A 14918-nucleotide genomic window follows, 5' to 3' on the forward strand; every position below is an offset into this window, starting at 1 on the left:
ATTCATCCTCCTATTTTTTTATGAGGTTTGCCCCTTTTATTTTTCCTTTACTATAATTTTGTTGGAGTTTTGAGGAAGAGGAAAAATAAAAAATAACTACTCAGACCACCACCTTTAACAAGAAACCCTCATAAATTTTTTCCCTTCGCTAGGTCTTTCCTGCGGAGTTCCTGAGGCCCCCAAGAATGGAATGGTGTTTGGTAAGGAGTACACAGTGGGGACCAAGGCTGTGTACAGCTGCAGCGAAGGCTTCCACCTCCAGGCAGGTGCGGAAGCCACAGCAGAGTGTCTGGAGACAGGCCTATGGAGCAACCACAATGTGCCCCCAAAATGCATCGGTGAGTCCTTGGGTGATAGAGGCTGGTGTAAGGAGGGGCTGGGTGAGCAGCTGAAAAGTCTCAGGCAAGGAGTAACCTAAAAGCCCAGTAATGAGAAAGACCATGTACGTGGAGGTTGGGGGATTCAGGGAGAGGAAATGGGTGGGTGGTATCTTCTGCCAACTTGGATTCTCATTTAAAAGTGGTCTCAAAGCACTGATAGACCATTGTGTCCTGGCATGTTTCCTTAAACCATTATAGAACTTAGGAATGATAAACTGTAATTCAGACAGTTTATATGAATGTCCCTTGATCACAAAACTCTAAAGTGACAGATGTACAATTCAATTTTAAGGCCAAAGTCACAAACTGGCAGCCTAATAAGTCATATCCAATCCAAAGATGTGGTGGTGGTATTTTTTTTTAATCTACACTGTGCTTTTTTTTTTTTTTTTAAGATTTATTTTTATTTCTTTAATTCCCCTCCCCTCCCCTCCCCCGGTTGTCTATTTTCTGTGTCTTTTTGCTGCGTCTTGTTTCTTTGTCCGCTTCTGTTGTCGTCAGTGGCACGGGAAGTGTGGGCGGCGCCATTCCTGGGCAGGCTGCTCCCTCCTTCGTGCTGGGCGGCTCTCCTTACAGGTGCACTCCTTGCGCGTGGGGCTCCCCTACGCGGGGGACACCTCTGTGTGGCACGGCACTCCTTGCGCGCATCAGCACTGCACGTGGGCCAGCTCCACACGGGTCAAGGAGGCCCGGGGCTTGAACCGCGGACCTCCCATGTGGTAGACGGATGCCCTAACCACTGGGCCAAGTCCGTTTCCCTACACTGTGCTTTATAGGGAAAAAATTTGAATTACATAAAAATCCAGATTTCTGGCTTGTCTTGAAAAACAAAGATCCAACCAAATGGAACTTGCAGTCCCACATCCAACAATCAGCATTGCCTAAATGGCACCTCCATTTTCTTGGCAGGACCTGCACTCCTCGGTTTACCACATTCCCCACCGAGCCCACTTCACTCATTTACCAAACCTGCCTGGGAAATAAAGATGCTAGGATTCATCATTCCTGCATTTAGGCTTCCCAGTCCCCAGCTCTGGGCTCTTGCCATGTCTTCTGTAATTAATTAGCTAACCCCCCTCCCTGCCCCTTGTTTCCCCAGCTGTGACCTGTCCTGATATCAGCAGCATCAGCATGGAGCATGGCCGGTGGAGACTCATCTTTGAGACACAGTACCAGTTCCAGGCCCAGCTGATGCTCATCTGTGACCCTGGCTACTACTATACTGGCCAAAGGGTCATTCGTTGTCAGGCCAATGGTCGATGGAGCCTTGGCAACTCTCTGCCCACCTGCCAGAGTAAGCCCAGGATGGGAGGGTGGGCATGTTGGCACTGTGCCTTCTACCCTGAACTATCTCATATGTAGTGTGAACGGGGGAAGGGGGAAGAGAGGTATCACTGGGGTTGTAGTATACCTCTTTTTGGGCACTCACCTAAAATCAGGATCTGGGAAAATGCCTACTCCTTTAAGGGAGTACTTCTCAGCACCTTGTCATCTTATTAAAAGCTGCCTTTGTCTAGGTGAGCATTCACTAATTCATATATTCAGCATTCATTACCATATGCCAAGGACTGTAGAGATATGAAGATAGATTATGGCTCCTGCCCTCAAGGAACTTAAAGTCTACTGGGGAGACAGACAAATAAAGAAGCCATGATAATGCGCTGTGGTAAGAACTGTGATGGGAGTGTGCATAAAGTGGAATGAGGGTATCAAAAGGCCACAAGTCTGTCTGCTCTCTCTTTTTCCATTGTTAATTGTTTGTTCTTTGGTTCTTTAAGATATATATTAAAGGTTGGGGTCCCTGGAAAGCAGAACTCTGAAAGGAAGGTTTATTAGAGAGTGGTCTTGGTATCTTCACCTATGAAAGGGAAGGGAAGAAGCAGGACTGGGCAGAGGAAGAAGTTGAGCTGTGATTTGGCACCAATGAAGACCTCAACAGGGCTGCCCTAAAGCAAGGATGACCCTTCAGAACTGTCACAAGTTGGAGCAAAGGGCTTAAGCCTTTGTACCTCCACACTGACCAGCCATTGGATTCAGGCTGCCCAGGAAGGAACATGACCTTAGGTGAGAGGGCGCTTCAGCTGAGACAATTCTGAAGAGGGCTGCTTGCTAGCAGCATCCAGCAGTGGTGGAAATAAGTCCTAAAGGGAAGTCTGGGAGGCACACCACAGCATCCAGTACAATAGTAGTAGATTCTACTACAATACACCTCTTATTCATATTTCACCAGTAAGGGTGTCATAGAGAAGAAGCACATGATTGTAAAGGGGTAGAAGTGTAGAGCCTGTCAATGAGAAGTGGGAGGTTTGAGACAGATGGGAGAAAGAATGGTATCTTCCCAACACCTATAAACCAAGACACCATTGTCTTTAGGCATCATGAGAGATTGTGGGTAAAATCTTCGCAATGGGATCCAACCATGTATATGGCAAAGTTGAAAGAAGTCATGAGTGTATGTGATGGAAAGCATTTAGAGTGAAACTGCTCACAAGTCAATGCAGCCTTGGTAATTAGTTCTCACGTGGGCCAGCTAGTAGTTGTCTACAGTGCTCTGCTGAGAAGGAATGTTCTTTTCTAGGCAGCAGAAATTGATTGGCAGTGTCTGCCCTGGGTTTTTAGGGGGTTATCCCCAAATCACCATCTCTCTGGTACAGTGATTCCTCACCAGGGCAGCAGGTACAAATCACCTGAAGAGACTTTAAAATCCACATTTCTGGGCCATATTTCCAGAGATTGTGAGTCATGGGTCTAGAGTGGAACCTGGGCATTTTAAAAGCTCCTCAGATGCTTCTGGCAACACCTGCAGTCAAGAATCTCCTCCAGTGTTAACATCACTCATGTCTAGATCATATCCAGACACGAGTTCCAATGGAGTAAGATTAAACATCTTATTTCTGTCATTGTTCTTGCTAATCAAAAAGTATTCATCTCTCTCCTTGGGGGCTAGCTTACTGAACATTTTGTGCTCTTTTTAGTCATCTCCTGTGGAGAACTTCCCATCCCCACCAATGGGCACCGTATTGGAACATTGTCTGTCTATGGGGCAACGGCCATCTTCTCCTGCAATTCTGGATACACTTTGGTGGGCTCCAGGGTGCGGGAGTGTATGGCCAATGGGCTCTGGAGTGGCTCTCAAGTCCGCTGTCTTGGTAAGTGGGCCTATCCTACCCATTATCCCTCCTGAGGTCAGGTTAGAGCTTTCCAAACCTGGGCCACAATCATTGAACAGTATAATTTTACCCACTGTCATAAAATGCTTAATCCAAACTGACTAAACACCAGTTAGTGGACATTTACCATGACTAAATTCCTGAACTAGCTACTCTTGGGGCACCCAAGAGAATGAGAAGACCTTCACATCCAAAGAGACAAATCTTTGAGGGGTTCTCATTCTGGTCAAAAAGACAAACCCCCTCTTATTGGCCTTTGTGTGATGCGTGAAGCCCCAACCTCCATCTTTGAGTAGCTTACAAAGACAAATTCCTATAACACACCTAAAATATATTTTATGTTATATATTTGTTATATGTGTATGTGTTTGTGTGTATTTAACAAATAGCAGAAGTATAAAAAACAACCTGGCTTATAAAGGACAAAGTTATCATCTCTCTATGGCTAATTCATCCCCTACCCAAACCCAGAGAAGTGCCCTATTTATATTCTTAGGTTTTCTCTCCTCTCACTCCTTGCATGGACCCCTGAAGTCCAAAGGAGAATCCAGACACACAGACCTAACAGGATGGAGTGAATGGTCTGTCCTGGAGCGGAGGAGTGCTGCCTTCCCACTGTTTCTGGTCCCTGTAGGGACACTGTCAGGGATTACGACACAGATCCAAAGGATGCCAGTGGAAATGCCAGGAATACACTCGACCGAAACCCCATTTAATAACTCACCTAGTTTTGCATTACTGGCATTCTTCACCCTCAAGGAGAAATAAAGATGATTTTAGTTAAACCACCTGTTTTTAAATGGTTATTTTTAATCCAGCTAGGCTTTTACTGCCTTAATGCAGACTTCAATGCCCTCCACGCAGTAGATGCTTAATTAATGATGGTTGATGAGAAAAAGAGGGGACTGACCCCTGAAGTAGGGAGGGAACCATGATAATTTCTCACCCATGTGCTGACACATGGATCTAAAGTCCAGTGATCAATGGTCAGCGGCATGTATTATCATTGGGATGCAATTTCGTGATGTTAGGGTGCCAATTCCTCAACACCATTTCTATCATGTCTAGGATTCCTGAAGTCACCCCTTCAGGGTTACTCTCAAGGGAAGGTGGGAAAAATACTAGGTGATTGTATAACTGGCCCTTTTTCACACCATCCCTATCTTCTCCCACCCTGACCAAATGCCACCTCATTTTCTATGAGGTCCTTTGTGACTTACTCTCTTCCTTCCTCCTTCTCCCACCAAAGCTGGACACTGTGGGACTCCTGAGCCCATTGTCAATGGACACATCAATGGAGAGAACTACAACTACCGGGGCAGCGTGGTGTACCAGTGCAACGCCGGCTTCCGCCTGATCGGCATGTCTGTGCGCATCTGCCAGCAGGATCATCATTGGTCGGGCAAAACCCCTTTCTGTGTGCGTAAGTATGTTGTCCACTCTCCCTAGTCATGGGATTCAGACTCAACATGGACTGCCTCTCTTTTTTTCTGGCTTAAGTTAGCTACAGGTTTTTGTATACTTTATTAATTTTTTTGAAGATGTGTTCATTACATCAATTGTTTTTCAGTTCTCTAGTTTTCTACTAGTTCTCTGCTTCTGTTCTTTACTAGTGCTTCCACTTTTATTATTCCTTCCTTGTGATTTCTTTTAGCTCACTTTTTGTTTCTTTATCTAAGTTTTTGAGTTGGGGATTTAATTCATTTGTTTTCATTCTTTCATTTTTATTCACTTTTATTGGTGTAAATGTTTAAGGCTAGGAAATTTTCTTCTAGTCACTGCTTTAATATGCATTGTTAGGTATTATTTTTTAGAAATTCTGTAATTTGATATGAATTTCCCCTTTCAACCAGGATTCTTTTAGTAGAGGTTCCTAAAAAAAATTTCCAAGTAGAAGGATCTTCTTTGTTTTTATTTTGTTTTTCATTTCTATTTTATTGTATTATACATATTTCTACCTTATGGAATTTACTGATGCTTTCTTTGTGACCTAATACATGCTCAATTGTTATGAATGTTCCCTGTGCACTTTAGAAGACAGGATATTAGCATGTGAAGTTGTATATATATTCATAAGATCTATCTTACTGTGTTTATGCCTAATATATTCTTAATTATTTTCTTTCCATTTGACCTGTTTTGTTATGAGAGATGTGTGTTAAGGTTTCCTATTATTAGTGAGCATCTATATTTCCTTGCATTTCCTGTAGTTTCTGCTACAGTAAGGTAGTTGCTGTATTATTAGGTGCATAGATATTCATAACTATTATTCTACATTGTGAATTGTGGTTTTTAGCCTTTAAAAGTGTCCTTTGTCCCTTTCAATATTTTGTCTCAAATTCTACTTGTCTGAATTTAGTATTGCAACTCCAACTTTTATCCTTTTTCCATTTGCATGGTATGTGTTACACTTCCTTTTATTTTAGCCTTTCTGAATCACTTAAATTAAGTGTGCCAATAATTTAGGTGTATGTATACAGCATATAGGTAGATCTTGCCTTATAAGTCAATTTGAAAATATTTTTGTTTTAATGGATGAATTAAACTCATTCACCCTATTGATATGAATGATATGTTTAGTTTCAATTCTGTCAAGCATATGTAATTGTTATATGTAAATATTATTTTTAGGAATTTCTTTCTCTGTATTAATATGGTTTCTTTGCTTTTTTTCATTTCTTTTGGTGTGTAGGGAAGTTTAGATTTTTTTGTTATTTACTTTTTTATTTATAGCATTTTTAGTGATACTAGCACCCTGTTTTCTTAATTATATGACTTATCAATTTTAATGGAATATTTTAACTTTCACCTATTGTCTATATAACCATCAATGAGATTTTCTGCTCTCTTTTTTCTCTCTGCCTTTGCCTCCCATTTTTAGTTGCATCATTTCTACATTTTCAAAGCATAAAACATTTTATAGCATTTATATATTATTATTCCACCCTTTCCCCCACCTTTATTTTATTGCTAGATCTACAATTAAATGTATTAAAAGTTCGTCAATGCTGTAGAAGTTTTCCCAGTTCACTTTATTTTTCTTTTTTTTTTCTTTATTTACTTTTAAATGTTACATTCAAAAAATATGAGGTCCCATATAACCCCCACCCCTCCCACATTGACAAACTTTTCCATCATTGTGGCACATCCACTGCACCCAGCGAACACATTCTGGAGAACCGCTGCATCACATGGACAGTGGTCCACATTGTAGTCCACACTTTCCCCCAGTCCAGCCAGTGGGCCACGACAGGACACACAACATCCAGCAGCCATCCCTGCAGCACCACCTAGGACAACTCCAAATTCTGAAAATGCCCCCACACCATATCTCTTCTTCCTTCTCCCTACCATCAGCAGCCACTGTGGCCACCCTCTCAACATCACTACTACAATTTCTTCCCCTACCAATCACAATATTTCCCCAGCAGAACACCAGTAAGTCCACTCTAAACCATACTCTATCCCTCCATCTTGTGGACCTGGGATGGCTATGTCCAGTCCCCCTCTACATCAAGAGGGGGTTTGGATTCCACATGGATGATGGATGCAATTCTCCTGCTTGCAGTTATAGGCATTCTTGGCTGCCTGGTGTGGTGGTTAACCCTCTTCACCTCCCTGTCAGCTGGCCAGGGTAAGTCCAAGAAACCAGAGGGTAGGAACTGCAAGTCTGCTGAGGCCCAGGGCCTGGCCGTCACATGGACAGTTCAGAGATTCAGGTCTCCTGAGTATACACCAACCCAAGTGCCAACCACAGGTCTGGTAAAAGTAACAGAAGAGGCATGTGTAGAAAGGTCATATCTGAGTCCAACTCCATCACACTCAGAACACAAACTCCAAAGTAGGGCCAACTGACATGACCCTGAACTCCAGAGTCATCTGCCTTGACCATAGAACCTGTGGATCATTGCAGCCCTCAGGAGAACCAGCACCTGGGTTTCCATCTACCTTGGCTGTCTCTGGTACCCTGCTGAAGCATGCATAAGCATCACTCCCTTATGACCTCCCGGCTCTTTTTTGGAGACTCACAGCCATATAAACTCATTTGTCATTTCCATTTCCCCCTTTTATCAAAGGTCGAAATGCAGTTTTTAACACCTGTTATCACATATAGGCTAAGATATTCTGCTGGTCTGAGTTGACCTCTTTGTTCATGGTCTTTTTGTAGTTACATCATCAGCTGGTGCTTGGTAGTAATCCCTCGGTGCTAGGAGGCTTATCCCCAGGAGTCATGTCCCATGCTGGGGGAAAGGCAATGCATCTACATGCTGAGTTTGGCTTAGAGAGTGGCCACATTTGAGCAACATGGAAGCTCTCAGGAGGTAACTCTTAGGCACCTCACGGCTATAGGCCTAGTTCATATTTCAGGCACACAGGCTCATAATCAGAACCATCAGTATCAAGGGCTCATCGTTGGACCATCTATCTTTATTGGTCTTTGCCATTGCACTTGGGGGATTGTTGTTGTTCCATTGGGGAATGTGATAGAGCTCCCCTGGTCAGGAGTTCAGCACTCTCTCATCTGTCGTTTCCAACTGAAACCACTACAAAAATATTCAAACCTTTCTGTGTACCCTGTATACATGCCCTGGAGAACTCCCTCCCAACCATGTGCCCCCCACTAATGACACCCCACACAATTGCTCCTCCCCCACCATAGTTGAACCTCTCTGTAGTCCAAAACTTCTTAAAAAGGAAACCCAGGGTTCCATTAATAGAAAAATAGGATATAGTGATGGGTTTAAAAGTTAGATATGAAATACATAGAAATTTAGAAAAATTAAATAAAGGAAAAATAAATTGGGGTTTCAAAGAAATGAAAAAATGAAAAAGCTTTGTTTTTGACATTTTGCCTTTCATCACTGCTACAGGTGTTGCCCAGTATGTACAGTGGCAAGGCAATTTCTTCCATTTCTTCCTCAGTGTCTACGTCCTTTCCTTCTTTTTTTTTTTTTTTTTTCTGATTATTAAGTTTCTCTTGACATAAGCTTTAGGTCACCATAATTCACATATACAACACATATATCCAACATCAAACCCTTTGTCCCTTCCCCAACAGTGATCTTTTTACATGTTCATATTATATTTGCTGCAGCTAATGTACGGATATTGAAATGATAGCTTTCAAACATGGTTCCATTTGGTTTTACATCATATTTTATATTTTAGACTATACAATTTTCTAAATTTTTAGTTATCTTATGTTTTACATTTTAGCCTACAGACTTTTATACATTTTTGGTATAATTTAACATGACCTATATCCATCATGGCATGATCCTGTGAAACACTTCCATTGCCCCACAGTTACCCTGATTCCATGTATTTACACATGATTCCATGTGTTTACACCTCTTTCCCCCTCCGCTCAGGGCCCACCATGACAATCAATCTTCATTACTTGAGGGGCCATATTCAGTGATACTTGCAAAAATGTTGAGGACTTGACATACTCGACTGCCCTAACCCATTGGGAGCCACCGATTCTCTCAAGAGATACACTTCCCTCTGTTTGAGAACATCAGTCCTCCCCAGGTTGTGGGTATACCTTCACTCTCATTGTATGGGTCTCCACCCAATGATATAATCCACTATGACAAAATGAGCACTCACACACTCCCCAGAAGCTTGCCCTGTGTCAGATGTCCCCGCCCCCCCAAGCATCCCAAACATGCAACCTTCCATATTACATTTTCTAAAAAGTTTTCTCTGTACCACAATTTCAACCACATACCTGACAATCCCCCATGATCAAATGTTCCCCTCACCCTCTCCCCAATTTCTTGGGCAATCTGACCCATCCTCCCATCCCTAGCACCCCTAAAGCCTACACAGCCCCACCCAAAGTTATCCCTATGCTCCCATTTTATCCCTTCCCTGTACAAATACTTACCTCCAGCTTACCATAGATTTCACCCAAGTAGCTGTCAGCTCACAACCTTCCTCTACCCTCCAGCTACCTTAAAAGTTTATCATCCAGTCTCTAGCTCTCTGAGATAGCTTGGTTTATTTATTTCATATCAGAGAGGTCATGTAGTATTTGTTCTTCAATGCCTGGGTTGCTTTACTCAACATAAGGTTCTCAAGATTCATCCATGCTATCACGTATGTTTGTACTGTATTTGTTCTTATAACTGAGTAGTATTCCATTGTATGTATATATCACATTTTATTTATCCATTCATCTGTTGATGGGTATTTGGGTTGATTCCAACTTTTGACTACAGTGAATAGTGCTTCTATGAACATTGGTGTGCATATATCAGTCTGTGTTCTTGTTTTCAGATCTTCTGGGTATATACTCAGCAGTGGAATTGCTGGGTCATATGGCAAATCTATAGCTAGTTTTCTGAGAAACAACCAAACTGTACTCCAGAATGGCTGGGTCCTTCTGCATTCCCACCAGCAGTGGATGAGTTTTCCCATTCCTCCACACCCTTTCCAACAATTGTAGTCTTCTGATTTTTTGATAGCTGCCAGTCTTATGGGAGTAAGATGATACCTCATTGTTGTTTTGATTTGCATTTCCCTAATAGCTAGGGATTTTGAGCATTTTTTCATGTGTTTTTTAGTCATTTGTATATCATCTTTGGAGAAGTATCTGTTCAAATCTTTTTCCCATTTTTTAAATGGGCTGTTGGTCTTTTTATTTTCAGAATATAGGTGTTCTTTATATATGCAAGATATAAGTCTCCTATCAGATATATGGTTACCAAATATTTTCTTCCATTGTGTAGGCTCTCTTTTCACTTTCCTGACAAACTCCTTTGAGGTGCAGAAGGCTTTAATTTTGAGGAAGTCCCATTTATCTTCATGTTCTTTTGCTGCTCATGCTTTTGTGTGAAGTCCATGAAGCCATTTCCTATTACAAGTTCCTGTAGATGCTTCCCTACTTTGCTTTCCAAGGTCTTTATGATCTTGGATATTATATTTAGGTCTTTGATCCCCAGTTCACTCTTGAGTGAAGCTCAACCTCTAGTAGAGTCTCAAAAAGGCCTCATTTGCACAATATTTCCCAAGTCATTATATGTTTAAAACTGTTTTTCTGTACGTCAAAACTTGAAGGACAGCTGGCTTGGATATGAAATCTTTGATCACAGGTTCTTTCTTTGAGTTTCTTAAAAATGCTCCTCCATTGTTGTTTTGCTTGCAAATTACTCTTAAGGAATTCTAATGTTAGTTTAATTCTATTGTTCTTATAGTTTATTTGTAGGGTTTTTCTTGAGGTCCTGATTTTTTCCCCTTTAGCTTTAAAACCTAATATTTTCACAAGGATATGTCTCAGAGTTGACTTCCAAGACAATTTCCCAGGTATTTTGTGGTCCTTTCAATATATAGATTCAGGTATTCACTTCCTTCTGGAACATGTTCTTGGTTGTAGTTTTAAATACTAGTTCTGTTCCATTGTTTTGATTTTCTTCTTCATGGACTCCTATTATGTGAATGTTGCATCTTCTTTGACATCTTCTATTTCAGCCTCTTCCTCTCTGATCATTCTAATTTCTATCTCATTTTAAATCTCTTGGTCATTTACTTTACTTTCTTCAATACTCCTTATTAAATCATAATTTGAGAATATTTTCCCTTAAGATATCATAATTTAGTTTTCACTTCTGAAATGGTTTTGTCTTTTATTTCTTTCCTGCATTTCATCAATTATCTTTTAATTTTTCCCCATTTTCTACCCATTTCTGTTTGGGTTTTGATTTTCTGATGCTCAGGGTGATTTTTCAAATCCCTATATGCTTATTTGAGAATATTTAATTCAGTTTAGAGTGTTGTTACAGCTTTCTTTTTTAAAAAAAAAAAAAAGATTTATTTTATTTATTTCTCTCCCCTCCCCCCTTTCCCCCCCAATTGTCTGCTCTTTGTGTCCACTCACTGTGTGTTCTGTGTCCACTTGTTCCCTCAGTGACACTGGGAAACTACGTCTCTTTTTTGTTACATCATCTTGCTACGTCAACTCTCCGTGTGTGCAGTGCCACTCATGGGCGGGCTACACTTGTTTCACGTGGGGTGGCTCTCCTTGCAGAGTGCACTCCTTGCATATGGGGCATGCCCACACAGGGGTGCCCCTGCATGGCACAGCACTCCTTGCTCACGGCAGTTCTGCATGTGGGCCAGCTTACTACATGGGTCAGGAGGCCCTGGGTATTGAACCCTGGACCCTCCCATATGGTAGGCAGACACTCTATCAGTTGAGCCACATCGATTTCCCATACAGCTTTCTTTTGTTCATGCTTTTTTTATTTTGTTTTTGGTGGGGAGATTTTCAGCAGCTGAAATGTGTTGTTTATTTTTGGTCTTCCTCCTAAAGTATCTTTGTATAGATTTAAGCTGATGGTTTTTATTTACTTTTGTGGATTTAGGGTGATTTACAAGAGCACTTTCTTCTGTCAGTGTAGCATGGTACTGTTGTTGCTATGGTTTAATAGAAGGCTTTTTGTAATTTGAAGGGAGTTATATATCCTCCCTTTTTTATTTCTAGTTTGTGCAGGATTCTAAATTCCACATATCCCTCATAGCCTCTTTTTCCCTTCAGTCCCCAATCTCCAGAGAGTATCTATCTATCTATCACCTATCTATCATTTTTCTAATATGTGTGTGCCTTTCTTTCCTTCTCTTTTTCTTCCATTTTTTTTCCTCTATCTCTTTCTTTTTTTTTTTTTATGTCCTTCAAAAGTAATGGGGAGAATCACAGTTCTTTTCTGTAATTAGTGCACTGTTATACCAGAATTCCTTTGCAATATTTTCATAATTAAGGTGGACTTTCTCTTCTCCTCATAATTTTAGATCAATCTTAGGGCTTTCACCTGATTTTCTCTTCCCTTTTCCATACAGATTTTCCAGATATTCTTGCTCTCCATAAAGGTTTGCAACAGGAGCATGAGAGATGGCTCTAAGTTTCGTGTTTGTTTTTCTACTTACAGTTCTTTAAAGTCTGTAGTATTCTCTGTCTACTAGTATGTCTGCTATGTTCTGGGTTTTCTATAGTCATATTTATTCTCCCTGTTTATCTGAATTTTTACTTAAATGGCCACTATTATCCTCAGCTGCCTAGAAGTAATTTGAAAAATTCTTCAGTTTTCAAATTCTCTAAAGTGAACCTTTATGTAAATTGTGTTTTTGTTCTTAAATTTTTTTAGGAGGTACTGAGGATTGAACCTGGGACCTCATACATGGGAAGCAGACACTCAACCACTGAGCTATATCTGCTTCCCAGTGAGAGTTGTTTTTTTTTTCACTTGTTTGTTTCTAGAAGGAACTGGGTATCAAACCCAGGACCTCATACATGGGAAGCAGGCGCTCTATCACTTGAGCTATATCCACTCCCTTAATTTTTGTAAGGCAGGTTTTTGTTCTTAATTTTTCTTCTTAGTTTGGTTTTTCATATGTGGGATGGGGCAATAAGCTAATGAGATTTACTCAATAAGCAATACATAAAAATTAGTATTAATAATCTCTTAAGAAATTAGATTTATGGAAAGCAAGGATTATCTATGTTCAGTCATTCTTCTAGGTGTATCTAAACAAAATATATTTGGTTTCACACAGAAGATGTGAATTCAAATGCCTTCAGGAAATTTGCACACAACTTGCGTGAAGACATTTGGGTTATAAATAATAGGGAAAGTTGGGTTATGGAACTAAATGGAGAATGTCTTCTTAGCCTAAGGACATTCAATTTTAGACCTGTTCTATATTGGAAGGTAATAAAGTAGTCAGGGACTCAGGTCCTGGACCTAGATTGCCTGGGTTCAGATCCCAGCTCTATATGATATATGGTATGGCTATATGACTTTAGACTTTGCCTCTATAGATCTCAGTTACTTCTGCTCTATAAAAGCAGATATCTCAAAGCCTATTATGAGGATTAAATAAGTGAATACATGTAAAATGTCTAAAACAGTGCCTACTATAAATGTTAAGCAGCTGCTGCTGCTGTGTTATGGTGATGATGATCATGATGGTGATGTTGCCACCACCCTGTCACATCACAGAATCCAGGATCTCTTGACCCAAGCCCCATTCCCTCCTGGTGCACACAGCTTTGGGAGGTATCTGGAGGAAGGAAGGTGTTTTCATGTCCTAGCTGATAAAACAAATATCACACGGTAGGTTGGTTCAAACAACAGGAATTTATTGGCTCATGGTTTTGTGGCTAGGAGAAGTCCAAAGTCAAGGTACCAAGAAGAAAATGCTTTCTCCTTGAAGACTTAGGAATCTGGGTCTTTAGCATCTTTTTCTTTCAGGATCTATTGACTTACAGCTTCTTGTTCTTTCTCCTTTTGTGTCCAAGTTTCTTTGCTTGTACATACTTTAGTCATATTGGATCAAGGTCCACCTTCATTCAGTTAGGGCACACCTTAACTAATAACATCTTTACAGGTCCTATCTACAAGTGGATTCACACCCACAGGACCTGAACATGCCTTCCTTGGGGGATATGATTCAATCCCCAACAGAAGGCAAGGGTAGAAGGAACAAATCTTTGTAAGTGTTTATTCTGTTCTAGATACTGTTAGCTGTCATCACATACAAATTCAAAGTTTCCAACATCAACTATACTCTCAAAACTTTCTAGCTATCCTTCTACTTTTACCCCATTTAGCTCTTTCCCATTCCCCACACAGATGTTTTACAATTCCATCTCTATTCTGAAGCCCATCCTCTGTCACCTCACCTATATTCTTGCAAATAGTTAAAATGACCCGGAACTAGAGTAGCTGCATTCCAGGCTCAGAAGAGCCATTTAGAAGCTATGTGTCTTGGACAAGTCTCTTGACTCCTCTATTTTCCTGGGAATAATGATGGTGCCTACCTCATAGCATTGTGAGAATTAAATGAGATAAGGCATATAAGCCCCAATAATTGTTAACTAGGCATACAATCTCACTTTCCTTTTGCAGAGATAATAGAAGCCATCAAACAGTAACTCCTTCTACTTCCTGCTTCCCCACCCATATATCTATCCTTGTGTGTACCCATATTTGCCACCTTCTCAAATGTCTGCCCAAATCACTGGATCACTTTCCTTTCTGCTTCTTTAGTCTATTTTCTCTCTCTTTTATACCATCAAACTTCCCTTTTTTCTACTACGATTTTCCTTCTGCCTATAGGACCATATTCAACAAACATTTCCTTAGCATCTACCATGTGCAGAGCACTTTGTTAGGTGTTTCAGACAAAGGTGGATTGGATGAGTCATAATCTCTGCCCTCAGAGAATCTGGATCTAGTGGTCCATGTGTTCAAACTCCTAGTGAGAATTCAAGCCTCATCAGAAGCCCTGTTTTCCTTTCTAGCAATGCCTTATCCATGGGCTTGAGGTTAATACTCCATGCTCCAGCTATGCTCTTGGAGTGATC

At 40.8% G+C, this 14918-nt stretch overlaps 1 protein-coding gene across 1 annotated transcript in view; it reads left to right on the forward strand.

Annotated features, from left to right (window-relative positions):
* Window positions 1-14918, forward strand: part of CSMD2 (CUB and Sushi multiple domains 2) — a 671930-nt gene that overhangs the window by 596999 nt on the left and 60013 nt on the right. Inside the window, exons 50-53 of the mRNA XM_058303940.2 lie at window positions 153-338; window positions 1480-1674; window positions 3356-3529; window positions 4800-4973. Coding sequence (XP_058159923.1) covers window positions 153-338; window positions 1480-1674; window positions 3356-3529; window positions 4800-4973 — 729 coding nt within the window. The remainder of the gene's footprint in view (window positions 1-152; window positions 339-1479; window positions 1675-3355; window positions 3530-4799; window positions 4974-14918) is intronic.

Source organism: Dasypus novemcinctus, chromosome 9, assembly GCF_030445035.2.
Source record: "Dasypus novemcinctus isolate mDasNov1 chromosome 9, mDasNov1.1.hap2, whole genome shotgun sequence".
In the NCBI taxonomy this organism is placed as follows: Eukaryota; Metazoa; Chordata; class Mammalia; order Cingulata; family Dasypodidae; genus Dasypus; species Dasypus novemcinctus.